This window comes from Hoplias malabaricus, chromosome 1 (assembly GCF_029633855.1).
Source record: "Hoplias malabaricus isolate fHopMal1 chromosome 1, fHopMal1.hap1, whole genome shotgun sequence".
NCBI classification, from domain to species: domain Eukaryota; kingdom Metazoa; phylum Chordata; class Actinopteri; order Characiformes; family Erythrinidae; genus Hoplias; species Hoplias malabaricus.
In genome coordinates, this window is record NC_089800.1 from 58295224 (window position 1) to 58309394 (window position 14171).

At 39.7% G+C, this 14171-nt stretch overlaps 1 protein-coding gene across 2 annotated transcripts; it reads left to right on the forward strand.

Annotated features, from left to right (window-relative positions):
* Window positions 1–607: 607 nt before the first annotated feature.
* On the forward strand, window positions 608–12643 carry hao1 (hydroxyacid oxidase (glycolate oxidase) 1). Of its 2 annotated transcripts, XM_066668093.1 has the most exons (8): window positions 608–762; window positions 3058–3209; window positions 5469–5724; window positions 6643–6818; window positions 7851–7942; window positions 9565–9723; window positions 11455–11524; window positions 12144–12643. In XM_066668093.1, exons 1-8 carry the CDS (start codon window positions 626–628, stop codon window positions 12209–12211), a joined length of 1110 nt encoding a protein of 369 aa, XP_066524190.1. In that variant the 5' UTR covers window positions 608–625; the 3' UTR covers window positions 12212–12643. The 2 variants fall into 2 exon arrangements, 1 of the variants encoding a protein (XP_066524190.1); XR_010802209.1 differs by lacking the exon at window positions 12144–12643 and having other exon boundaries at window positions 615–762; window positions 9560–9723; window positions 11455–11523.
* Window positions 12644–14171: the final 1528 nt, after the last annotated feature.

Below are 14171 nucleotides of genomic sequence, written 5' to 3' on the forward strand. Positions count from 1 at the left end.
TTATATAATTTATATCTAAGAATCTAATTTAATGTGATATGAAGTTTATAAGAAGGACATTGTTAGACATGGTGTCCTCCTCTGAATTCAGATGATGAAATGAGCCCTGCAATACTCTTATGTAAAGCTGCAGAGGAGGATATATAAAGAGGAGGATCCAAACGGCTAGGAATATTAACAGCACACAACCTACACAGCAATGTGCTGCAGGATTTCTGCTCAGAGGGAAATCTCTGCTAGTGTGAAAATGTATGCACTTCATCCTAGAGCAAAGAAATACTATAAGAGCTGTTTATTTAATCACGCTTCCAGTCAGACATGATGGGGTTCTTCTTTAGGATGTTTTTTGACTGCATTTTAAGGGTATTTCTCATCTTTAACACAACAAAGGGCATTGATTTTATTAGTCTGCCCAACGTGGCTGCTCAGCATATTTGTGAACCTCTTACAAAGCAAAAGCCCCTGTAGTTATTTAAAGAGGACCTAGGGCCTGGATAGATAAACATTTGTTGTAAAAGTTTGAAAAGTTCACTTTCGTGAGTTAATTATTTATAGGCAGTCTGCTGATTCCTGTGCAATGCCACAGAGAGAGAACAGGCAGATTAAAGGTTGTGTCTCAGGAAACATGACTGACAAGCCTGTTTGTGTCCGGGATTTTGAGCACCGTGCAAAGAGAGTCTTGCCTAAAGCTGTGTTTGAGTATTATTTGTCTGGAGCAGATGAGCAGGAATCTCTAGTTGATAATGTAGCTGCTTTCTCAAGGTATGTGCCGTTCATGTTGCATAATTCTTGCTGGACCTGCAGAGAACACAAAGAACACAGAAATCAAACTAGAACAGGTTGCATCACATACTAAAGTACTACTTTCAAAGTACTGTGGTCCAAATATGACCTTGTTTTACTTCTGCATTATCTGTATTCACTGTCTTTAGACAATATTAGTTATGAATTTTCTGTAAGAAATATCCGAAATTACTTGTTAAGGAACAAAACTTATTAAGAAATTCATACATGACCTGACTTTCTTAAGCCAGTAACACTTTATATTACAGCTTTTTAATTACTTACCCAGTAATTAGCGAGCTGAAATTTTGTGTTACCCTTAAGCCATTCAAAACATAACTCATAATATGATGTGTTTAATAACACATTCTCGTGTGTCTAATCATCATAATCATGTTTGCAATATCATAAACTACTCCACTACTCTGCACACGATGCAGATTTTCTATGTAGAGATCTGGTGACCAATCACAGTTTTTCACTGAAGTTAGAAAAGTGAAAACCAAACACTTTATTTTCCACATACAAGAGCCCTTTTAAACTGTCAGGCTGCGACAAGTAACATGGACATGTTCTGTGGTAGAAATGAGCCCAAAAGCGGTCCTCTGAGTGGTGAAATATCAAGCAGGTAATACAGGCAATCACAACAATGGTTTTGGGAAATTGCTTTTCAGACAGCAAGTTAATAGCCTGAGTCATTCCATTACAGCACACGTCAGTCTGTGCCAATTCAAAGACTAAAATCTGCCTTAACTGTTTCAAAACCATGCTTTCTGGCCTATTTTTAAGAGGACTCTGTTTGGATGCTTGGAGTCAAGAACAGTTATCATTATGGATATTTCTCTAAACCTTGACCACTTTGCTTGGCTGTGTGGGTGGTCAGACGCTCCATAGAGACCAACAGAGATGAGGAAAGTGCCCTGCAGCGGTGTCAACAGAAGAAAAGACTATCATTAACCAGATAAACAACGCAACATTATTTATGGAATAATCAAGAGCCACCTATAAGTCCTGCTTCCAGACGGCCATTACAGAAAGTTAAGGGCTGCAGTCAACCGGCACAAGCCCAACCAGTCTGAATACGTCAGCTATTAACGGTGGCAGCCAACAATTAAAGAGCCCAACGGAGGGTTCTATTTCTCACATTAATGGGACTGCTTCCAACCACAGCCAAGTTAAGTCTTTAGAGAATAAAGTTGATCCCAGTTATTCTGCCTGTATCACACACACACACACATATATAAAAGCAGGCTTGATTTCATGACATTCTAAGTTGTAAATTCAAATATAGTGGACAATAAAAGCAATAATAATAGGGAAGAAAGGGAGGAAAGAAGGCACAAAAAAAGGTAAAATGATGACATTTAATGCCAAGTTACAATTTTAAGCCTGGGATACATTGGAAAATTACTGGAAGTGAAAGGAAAGATGACTAAACCAGAGGGCAGAGAACAGAAAAAAGTCAGCCCAAAACCAGCATGACAGGAACAGTGCAAAATTCCAGTCCAGTTTGGTTTGGTGGCATTAGCGAGAAGTGCATGAGGGTCCAGTTTTTCTACAAGCCTCTATAATGAAAAGATTCCATTCAATTCAATACAATTTAAATTATAGAGAATTTTTACAACAAGCATTGTCACAAAGCAACATCACAATTCCCAAGTGGCAATGGGAACAGGGATAACCCCCACACAAAACCTAAACAGGTTGTCAGCTAGAACCTAACCTTTTTTTTTTTTTTTTTACATTTCTTGAATCATGGTATTTATGCTCTGGGCAATGCTCAGTAGGGCTTGTACTGGGCAGCTGTATCCTGCATAGTTATCACTGATGATTATGATATTTAACTTGAGAAAAACGTTTGGAGGATTTAAATCCTAAATCTGATTTTGCTCACCTCAAGGAATCATTTGGAAATTACATGTATTGAACAGAGATATGGACGTTTGTCTTATTAAACATGGGAAGAACGAGGACACAGATTCAATTAAATAGGGACCTGGCACCTTTGGGTTGTTTCCTAGGCACTTAAAGACCTACAATAGGTAGATTCCTGGGATCACACTGGGTTAAAGGGACACTGGGATCATGTTGATTCCAGTGCTGGTTGAGCATATGCTGCTTCTGGTGAGTTTCACCAGAAGACATTTGGAACATCTGTAGATAAACTATAGGAGACTATCCAAACACGGCAGGATAATCTTCTGTACTCTAGAAAGAGTTTGGAATTAAGTGTAGAAGTTATGACTCAGCTGCCATGAGTTTTTGCACCTGTAGGTGGCGTTTGTTCCCCCGTATACTAAGAGATGTGTCCAGAGTGGACATGTCCACCACGGTGTTGGGCCAGGAGGTCAGCTTCCCTGTGTGTGTGGCGGCCACTGCTATGCAGAGAATGGCTCATCCTGATGGAGAAACAGCTACTGCAAGAGGTAACACAAAAGTGTACATCTAGAAGTCTCCATGAAGGAGCTTTATTATAATTCACCACTTGGTGGAGCTCCAGGTCTGAGATAGAAACAGGAACTTAAGACACAAGAAACTTTGGGCGGAATCACAAACATATAATAATGGCTTCATCACCCAACGCTCTGAGGGTCCAAGAGATAAAGTACATTTTCGGCCTCTGCTGGCTGTATATAGCCATATATTTGAAAAAGATATATGCAGTGCAGTATCAAGGGAGTAATGAGCCATTTGAAATTCAGACTTGCAACATGCTTCTCCTGTAGTGTTAGTTCAAACGGATGTACTATCACTTCAGTTACAACCCGGTCTCACACCTATTCGTGGTATAGTCACATATATAGGGGACTGCAATTCGTGACATAGTCGCATATTTTCGATATTTTATGCGACAATATCACAATCATAAGTGTGTGGGTTATTACCGAACAAACACTATGCGACAGTAACACGAAAACTCTTTCTCATTACAGGCGTCATTACTCATATAACACAGAAAAAGGCATAATGCGAATTATGGAACATAGGTTCTTATTCCAACAAAGGCATAAAGTATTTTATTATATTTCTCCAAAGCAATGCTTATTATTGGTGTCCTACTTTAGCTTTAACTCTAACGAGAACATTGCTTTCACTTAGTTATTCTGACTAATTTTCAAAAGGTTAATACTGAAAAGGACATTTCTCTAGCCATTATTTGCTTCAATAATTTAGCAAATAATGAATTAGTAAGATTATATTTTCCGTGAATAAAAATAACACCGTGGTATTTACGGATGGTAATGACGCCTTAATGAGGAGTTGTTGTGTTACTGTCGCATAACACGGCGCACGGATATGACGGTTTTTATGGTAATTGCCCATTCAATTATGATCGTGATATTGTCGCATAAAATGCCGAAATTCGTGACATATGCGACTATGTCACGAATTGCAGTCCCTTATATATGTGACTATATCACGAATAGGTGTGAGACCGGCTTGTCAGTTAAATAAGAATTCTTTTACCAAATGTATTAAAGTCTGTGATAGTTGTGGCATCCTCTGCATACTTTGTTAGCCCACCTTCTCCTTGTATTTTAGTAACCAGGGCCCCCACAGGATCATAGCAAAGTAGGTATAATTTGGGTGGTGGATCATGCTCAGTGCTGCTGTGAAACTGTTGAACTTGACTTTTGTGTGTGAAGCTGGTATGGGTGGATCAGACACAGCAGTAACGCTGGAGTTTTTAAACCCCTCAGCGTCACTGCTGAAATGAGAATAATACACCAGCCAAAAATATCCAGCCATCAGTGTCCTTAGGACAGTGTCCAGTGACCACTGATGAAGGACCAGAGGATGTCCATGACAAACAACAGACTGCAACAGACAAGCTTGTGATTCTGACTTTACATCTACAACGTGAACCAACAAGGTGGATGTGTCTAACAGAGTGGACAGTGAGTGGACACTGTTTAATTACTCCAGCAGCACTGCCGTGTCTGATCCAATCTGCACACACCACAACAACAGTGTCACTGCAGTGTTGAGAATAATGCACCAGCCAAATTATACCTGCTCTGTGGTTGTCCTTAGCATTGAGTGAAATGTGGCTAACAAAGTATGCAGAGCAACATGTGGCAATTGTAGAACTACAAAGTGCCTCCGTATGGTCAGTGGAGCTGATATAATGGACACTAAGGGTAGAAGAAAGGTGGTATTTTTGAGGTTATGGCTAATTGGTGTAAAGTCTGTCCAAATGTATAAATGAATCCAGCCTGTTAAAGTTTAACCCAGTGTTGATATAGGCATTCGGCCCTGTTCCCACAGCTTGTATAATATCCAGAGAAAAGCCCTTGAGAAGCTGCACATGGGCCTGAGTTCAACTCACTTCGGAGTGATGGAGCATTGTTCAGAATTAGTACAAAACCTCACTGATGTTCTCATAGCTGAATGCCCTAAAATCCTTCCAGAAAATTCTTCACAAATATGCGTAAATGCTGCATAATAAAACACACTAACTCTTGTTGTTAACCACTGTTTGCATGTTTTATCCTCTTTAAAACCTGACTTTTATGCTGGTGCTGTTTGTCCCTTTCAGTTTTTAAAAAAATGTAGGAAAAGCTAAATATTATGATACATATCATGTATTATCTTGAAATGTCATTTTATATTATTGTCATTTTGTCATATTTATCACTCAATTTACAGGGATTCTGTTTTTCCATATTCTGCTTGTCTCCTAGCTTGCATGTCTGCTGGGACAGGAATGATGCTGAGCTCCTGGGCCACCTCTACTATAGAGGAGGTAGCTGAAGCAGCCCCAAAGGGCCTGCGCTGGATGCAGCTCTACATTTACAAAGACCGTGCTCTGACTCACTCTTTGGTCAGGAGGGCTGAAGAGGCTGGGTATAAGGGTATCTTTGTCACTGTGGACACACCTTATCTTGGCAAGCGGCGCGATGACGTACACAACCGCTTTAAGCTGCCCTCTCATTTGAGGTAAAAGACTGAGGCAACCACGCGTGACATGCCACTGAGCCAAGTGCAGGGTTTTAACAGCTATCTGTAAAATATGCTAGTGGAAGTCCTACTGCGTGACATACTGGTCACTCCAACATCTTTAATCTTAGTTAGTTCTCTCAGCTGCATCTTCAGAAAAAACATTAAAACCCAGCACAAATATAACAGAGAGAAACCTATCTGGGTCACCACTACACTTTCACCACAGTAAAAATATGCTGGAACTGCATTCACTGTGGGCAGCTGACCTAAACTCAACATTAGAAAACCACTCATGACTGATTGCATGTCTGAGAGAGGCACCTAATACTGAAATTCTTGTGAGATTTCTTGAAAAACAAAGCCAGTCTGAATTTGGCCTCAAACCGACATCGTCTTTCAGTCTTGTTTTCTCTTGAAAACCGAACCGCTTCCACCAAAGAGCTTTATGTATTTATGGAAACAGAAATTTGGCCCCTTAAACCAGGGAAACCTTTTCCCTGCGTCATACAGTAGATTAGTAAGTCACTCATGGGGATTAATAGGAGCTGGTTAATCTCTGGTAGCCCTCATTACGTTATGGTAAAGAAAAACAGAGTCTGGAAAGCAAAGGCTTCCTGTCCTATACCACTAGCTGAATTATTGCAATCAGAAAACTGAAAAGAAGCTTGGGAACAGATCATATATTTTTAGAGTGAGCCACCACTTTCCATCAGCAATGACACAACCCAAACGTCTTAAGCTTTCCTGAAGATCTTTTGCTTGGCCTCACAAATCAAAGTGCTGCTGCAGCAACAAGGTGCTATTGAGCTGCTGGTCTGCTGCCTGTGAGCTAAGTCCTGAGCTCAGCTTTCACACAGTGACCAAAAACAACAAGCTTAAAATTAATTCAATTTTTTTTTTCTCTTTCTTTTCCAGATTGGCCAATTTTGAATCCCCTGATTTAGCGTTCTCCTCAAAAGAGGGCTATGGGGAGGACAGCGGGCTGGCAGTGTATGTAGCTCAGGCCATAGATCCCTCGCTGAAGTGGGAGGACATCGCCTGGCTGAAGCGAATCACGTCTTTGCCCGTGGTGGTCAAAGGGGTTTTGAGAGGTGAATGCTCCAGCTGGGAGGAGCAAGCACAGTGTCTGCTAAAGGCTGCATTGTGGGTAGATTCTGCAGTCTGCGGCTTTTCAGCGCCATTATGCTCTCGCACCCCTGGAACTGGGCAGCCGATGCTGTAAAAGAGCTCCATTTACATAATCCTATCCAAAGACAAATGATGTGTGACCTGCATGTCAGTAAGAGGGTGTTAATTAAAGACACCATGTTGTGTATTTCATCTCATGGCAGGGGAGATAAGCACTCAAGTACACAAGGCCTTCACATAATTGCCTCCATATGGCTGAGAATTGTTATCATTTTTTTTCAGGTCATGCTGGGTCAGGAGTTAGCATACGGTGGACATGATGTTTAAAGTAACAGGCAAAGCAATTCAATCTAACACACTTATTCACTTAGTATAAATATAGTCAGCCAGAAAAAGACATGGTGTGTCTATTAGCATAGGGCTAACCGCATGTCTAAATCATCACACAGCTGACTGAAAAATGGGTAATGTCCATTTCTATAGACATCACTCAAATTTAATATTTACCAGTGCTATATATTTTGTCAAAAGCCTCTAACTTAGAACTGGTTTATTCATAAAAAGTTACTTAAACATGTGATATTTTATGTCTGCAGCTTGCAATACATTTTAACATGTTAGCTAGCTAATATTTCATATGTGTAGTTAGTGTTAATTGTAATTTATAAAAGTTTACACAAAAGTATTGCTTTAAGTATACCTGTTCTTTTTTGAGATGTATGGGATATATTATCGTTTGTAATCAAGCTGTAGTACTGCAAATGCTGAGAAACAAACATACATCTTAACTATTTCCTAATGAAGCAAATTAGCCAGACATATGTCACAATGTAATGTCCACACAAAGACTTATTAAAGGTTCATAGCTCCAGAAACATAGCTACTTCCTTTAAATATCTATATCACACAAAGAGGGATTTGTATAACTCCCATAATACGAGCTGCCATAATAAAGGGATTGCAACATAGTGTTTTCTGCTCAATCTCTCTTGCAGCGGATGAAGCCAAAGAAGCTCTGAAATATGGTGTTGATGGGATACTTGTGTCAAACCATGGAGCAAGACAGCTTGACTCTGTTCCAGCCACCGTAAGTGCCTGGGAAAAAAGACTCCAGCAGTATTTATTCCCTCTAGGCCACATGTCATCTATTTGGTACTCTACTGCGGCCTGAAAATTGCAACTCAGCTACTATGAAATGCAGTAGTTAGTTCCCTAAGATGTGACACTCTGGAGCGACTGAAAGCTTTGATTTAATATATGCTGTTAAATAGTACGGTATTATAGCTACCATATTGTGCTCGGTAAAGCCAGTCATAATTCAGTCATAATGTTTTTTTTGTTCAGGTTGCTCATTGCCTATATTTTTAGAAGCCAGTGGTTTATTTCAGGACAAAACCCCATCAATCACCTAAAAAAATCATTTTAGATGACATAGAACTATTCCTTTAAATCAGTGGTTCGCACCGCCTAGGGGGACACAGAGCTATTGCAGGGGATGTGGCAAGGCAAACTAATAAGATACATAGTGCATGACACTTTTAATAATTCCACTGTAAAGGTGATTAGTTAATTTTGGTTATTCAATAAGAAGCTGATGTTTTATATTAATTACAATGTTGAAAATAAATTCCGGTGAAATCTGGAAGTGAAAAACATGTATGAGTGCAGACAATATTCTCATCTACAAAACGAACACTGCAGAACAACTCTGGGGAAACACTTCTTTAAATTATTTATGTAAAAATTCACTCATCTTTTTGTTTTTCTGCACTCCTTTGTTGCACAAAAATTGCATTCACTCATGCTGAACTGACTCTAAAATATAGTATTTATTAGCATATACCATTAGCAAAAATGTGCCTAATTTCATGAAAGATAATATAGACCACAAGATTAAAACCACTGAGCGGTAAAAAGAATAGCACTGATAATTCCCTTACTATGGCACTCTGAAGGTGTGGGTTATATAAGGCAGCAAGTGAACATTCAGTTCTTCAAGTTGTTGTGTTCGAAGCAGGACAAATAGTCGAGTCGAGCGAATTTGAGAAGGGCCAGACTGTGATGGTCATACTTTTTAGGTCAGAGCCTCTCCAGCTGGTCCTGTGGGTTATCCTGGTATGCAGTGGTTAGTACCAACCAAAAATGGTCCAAGGAAGGACAACTGGCAAACCAGCGACAGGTTCATTGGAGCCAAAACTCGCTGATGTACGTGGGGAAGGAAGAAAGGCTTGTAGCTTGTCTCAATCCCACAGAAGAACTTCTGTAGCACAAATGACTGAAGAAGCTAATGCTGACTCTGAGGGAAAGGTGCAAGAACACACACTGTATCACAGAATGCTGTGTAGGGCCCTGTGCTCCCATGCTGAACCTTGGGCACCCATGACCCTGTTGCCAATTCAAGTTTCCATAGGTTCTAACCACTGCATACTAGGAACATCCCACAAGACCTGCTGTTCTGAAGATGCTTTAAACAAAACATTATGATCATTGCTCGGATTATTATGTTTGTCAGTCTTTCTGCTTTCAACACATTAGCTTCAAGAACTGACTTCTTGTTCATTTGCTACCTCAAATATCCCACCCCTTGACATGTGCTACTGTAAGAACCTATCCAAGTTATTCAAGTCCTGTGAGCTGATTTTAATACTGTGGCTAATCAGTGTTTCTCCTGCATTCAACTTTAACAGCTGTCTGTCTTTGAAAGAGCAGATTGATGCTTTGCCTGAGATTGTGGATGCGGTGGGTGGTCAGGTGGAGGTCTATCTGGATGGAGGGATACGGAGGGGTACAGATGTGCTGAAGGCTCTAGCTCTGGGGGCAAAGGCTGTGTTTTTGGGCAGACCCGTCCTGTGGGGCTTGGCTTGTGAGGTAAAACATATGTATTTATACAAAGCTTAAATGCACATTTATTTTTAAAGTGTTGGGCGTGCCCCACTAGTGGGATGTGTAGGTATTGCAGGTGGGGCGCAAGGAATCTGAAGGAATGAGTACTCCTTTATTATTGTGCCTGTCTTTATTAATGTCTTTGTTTTACCTAGCTATAAATCTTACTCAGTAAAAAAGCACCCACTCACAAATAATTCACTAATAGCCCTTAAACATACTTAACAAATTAGATAGCAGACCAGAAAAAATGTAGCTTGCCTGGAAACAAAATATGCTTTTTTTTCGCAAACATTTATTTTGCAAATGCGCCATCGAGATTAACGTGTTTTGGCAACGAGTCAGACACCGTGAGTTCAGCCTTCGTTAGGGCGCCTGATTAAATATAAAGATTCTCCAATAATCAGCTTCACTGGCTTCCGATTCACCTCGTCAGAGAGTCTGGTTCATAAAGTTAGTTTTTACCAGCGCTGGACTTAAGGTCAGTAACGGGAACACAACAGATAACAATTACGGAAGCGGCTTGTATATCCGCTTGTTAAGTCGTGACGTATCGACCTTCTGAAAAGTCATGTCCGGTTCCAAACCGTTGCTCAGTATGGCCAACTTAGTGTTTTTGCCGCTAGATTTAGCGACTTTTCAGACCTTTCTAGCGACTAGCACAAAATCTAGCTACTTTATATTAGGTAATCGATAGCACAACTCGTTAGAATATCGGGACTGACCGTGAGAGGGAGATACTTCCCTCTCCACGGTTCCTCGGCTCCCAGAGACGGAGCAGCAGTGTCCGCACGGCAGATCACACAGATCAGAATGAGCTGCGAATGTACAAACAGTGCTGCCAAAGACACGTTTGCTTCGTTTTAGGTTTAATGTATTCCTTTTGATCAACCTCTGAACCAAGATAACAGAATTGATCGAGATATTAATCTTTATTAAAGCCCTAAACACGCGTCTTATGAATGTATGACATGGGACCAAAGGCGCGATTGGACCCGGAAATCGCGTGACGTCACACGTAAAGTGGATAACTGTTAGGGTAACAGCAGGATCTGAGAGTTAACGTTAATATTAGCTGTGTTGAGGTTGTGAGAAAGCATTCAACTTGCAGCAAGTTAACGTTAGTCTCTGGCCTTGTCCCAAACTGCACACTGCTGAACTGAACAGTATGAAAATACATATACTACTCTTATTTCTGTAGTGTAGTATGTAAAGTTCCATAGTGTGTTATTTGGGACACAGCCTCACTCTCTAACTTTAATGATAATCAAACGCTGTTCAACATCATTATAAATGCAGTATTTTACTTCATTATATCAATAGGAATCAGTTAGCTAATATTGTTGGTATGGGGTGGGATTTGACTCAGCAAATATGTCCCACTCCCCATTACAAACTCACTCCTACGCTCTTGCACCTGAATTTGCTCATTTTTGCACAGTTTAATTAGTAGGCGGGCCAATTTTCTGTATTTGTGAATTTTTGAACATTGATGTTATTGTTATAATGTTAAGCTACTGATTTAGAGATAGAAGTTGATGTTACTTATATAAATAAGAAAATTGTAAACATGCATGTGTATTTTATTGCCATTTTTGGGGGTGTAATATGGTACAGGTGGAACGTGAAAATTCCCCTTCATCAAAGGTGGAGAATGAAAAAGTTTGGGAACCACTGATCTAACTCATATAAATGAATATCTCTTGTTGCTATCAGGGTGAAAAGGGTGTCAACGATGTGCTCCAATTACTGCAAGAGGAACTTCACCTTGCATTAGCTCTAGCAGGTAGTTTGTTTTATTTTTCGTGGACAGGGCTGGGATAGTAAGCAAGTTTAATAAACGTATAAATTGAGACAAAAACACAAGTGATTTGCAGTTAGTTGTTGCATATCATATGAGCTTTAAGGCTATATTTCCCCACTTTTTTTTCTTTTTTTTTTCTATAAACTAGCAAACGAACAGAAATACATCATTAACGCAGAGTTCCTGTATAACAACAATATTAATGCCTCTTGCACAGCAGAGATCATGGGTGCTCCTTTTGTCTTAAACAAAGCCTTTAGGTTCTGCAAGCACACACATACAACTTTCTTTTGATGCATTGCTGGGCCGTTTCATAGGCATACTGAATTTGTTGTGGAGGCTTCAGTACATTGTATCTATCAGCTTATACTTGATATAAAAAATTAAACATGAAACTACAATGGAATCCTATTCTGGTTCATTCCAATCCACTTTAGATAGTTCTAGGCTGTTGTGAGAGATACCTGTATTATCAATAAAACAATAAACATCACTGCCCTCTTCACGGCATGTTTATTCAGTCAAAAGTACTTCAAATAATGAAACACTGATACATTTCACTTTTAATTTTGTTATGTTTTACAATGTTGTGTTCCAAAAGGATGCCGCTCTCTGAAGGAAGTTGACAGAACCCTTGTGAGAAGATCTGGACACATGTCAAGGATCTGATGGTCTGGAGAAATTCAGCATTAAAGGGTCAGCGCTTGGAAACCACGGGTTTAAGTTACAACAATGTTCAAATTAAACAGATGCCAAAAAGTCATTAAAAGGACTTTGCTTAACAGTTTTAACATAGTGTCCAGATGCACTGCACTCTGGACAGTATCAACCCCTTCTCACAAATCACTGCTGCATATATATTTAGTGAGATGAAGGTGATATTGGGAGTATATATCATCTGAGGTTTTTATTTCTTTACTTTTAAATTACTTTTACTAATGTAAATCTATTAAATATTTAATTTGACATTTCATAAGTACCTGTAATGAAAGTGAGAAAACCACCCTAATAACTTCATAGTTATCTTTCTCTGTCAGGAAATGTAAAATCATAAGAGCTCATTACTGTCACGCTGTCTTTTTTTCATGACTATATTAAATACAGCAGCATGTGCTTCTTGGTTGTTGTGTTTTTGGACATTTTCTCGGTTGTGGTGACAGTACGGGTAAATCACATGTTCTGATATAGCCCTCTGTGCCGCAGTGCTGCCTCTGGATGCCTCTCATGAATATGTAAACTCCCCCGACGAGGCCCAAAAGGCAAACGAGTTTGTAAGAGGTTCAGGAAGGTCACCCAAATGCTTTGGGATTTCTTTACTAGCTCTTTCCACGGCTGAGCCGTTGCTCCTGAATGAAGCCATTATATGCGTGGACTCGGTGCAGGAAAACAAACTTTGTCAGGATTCTGTTCATTAGCACCTAGCACTTTGTTTGAACCTCCTCCGTTTGCAGGGGCCAGTGAGGGGAACGTTTCCCTTCTGCTGAAATCAAATGAAATGTACAGTTTATGATTGACACATCTATTGAGGATATGGAGGGTTTAGTTTTCTGAGGTGACCTGCATTTCCTTAGAGCAGTCTCATCATGGATTAAACTGAGCTTTTTATGAAACAAAAAGGATATGTACAGTACTGCGCAGAAGTCTTAGGCCCCTGAGATAATTATATATATTTAAACTAATGCCTTCTCCGTAAACATAGTGGTAAAGAGAAAAAAAAATAATATAAAACCAATAAGAAATATAAGTTCATTTTTTAATTCTTTAAAGTAGTAGGTGTGAGTTTGAAGAACAATGTTTTGTTCAGATTCTCCTTGATTGTATGAATTTGTTAAAGCAACAGCACACATTATTTAAAATCATTATTTATAAACCAGTAAAACTAGGTATTGGATGATAACCTCAAACAATACGGACTCCGGACAATACGGAGTGATTTGGAAAAAGTTAAACCAACACATTCATACACAGAATATCACACTGGAATAATGTTATTTGATTTTATTCTATTTTATTGTTGGGCATTATTTTTTTAGCAAATAAACACTGCTCAGATAAATAGCTTTTTAAATCTAATAATCTCTGTTGCCTAAAACCTTTGCATAGTACTGTGTGTGTGTGTGTGTGTGTGTGTGTGTGTGTGTGTGTGTGTGTGTGTGTGTGTGTGTGTGTGTGTGTGTGTGTGAGACTGAGTGTGCGTGTGTGTGGTGATGGGTTATATTTGACCTGGCTGTTTAGACTGTTGATTTTTGGTTTGTCGTTAAAGTTACAGTTATCTCAATACATCCTTGCCTTTAAGAGAGTGAGGGGGCGAGGAGGGAGAGAGACAGACACACAGAGAATCACATATATCCCCACACACTCAACTGAAAAGAGCCAGCATCACACAGCTGTTGTTCTAATTTGTTTGAGCGTTTGCAAATAGCACAGAGACCACACTGGCTGTAAAAGTTCACAGAGGTTTTGCTTAACAAGGCATTTTGGCCTGACTAGATTGAGGGCAGTCTGCCCAACACGCAAACGCAGGGGAAGGAGAAAAAAGCCACTCATCACAGGCTTAGAGAGGAGAGAAGATTGTGATTATTGCTCTCTCAGTGGGAGTACACTTAGTTGGGGTGAATACACTGCAGAG

Excerpts from the sequence above, each read along its gene's own strand:
- hao1 (XM_066668093.1), top strand. The coding sequence starts at position 626 with ATGACTGACAAGCCTGTTTGTGTCCGGGATTTTGAGCACCGTGCAAAG. Across the intron at positions 7,943-9,564 it reads TTGACTCTGTTCCAGCCACC|ATTGATGCTTTGCCTGAGAT; the intron begins GTAAGTGCCTGG and ends TTGAAAGAGCAG. Across the intron at positions 9,724-11,454 it reads TGTGGGGCTTGGCTTGTGAG|GGTGAAAAGGGTGTCAACGA; the intron begins GTAAAACATATG and ends TGTTGCTATCAG.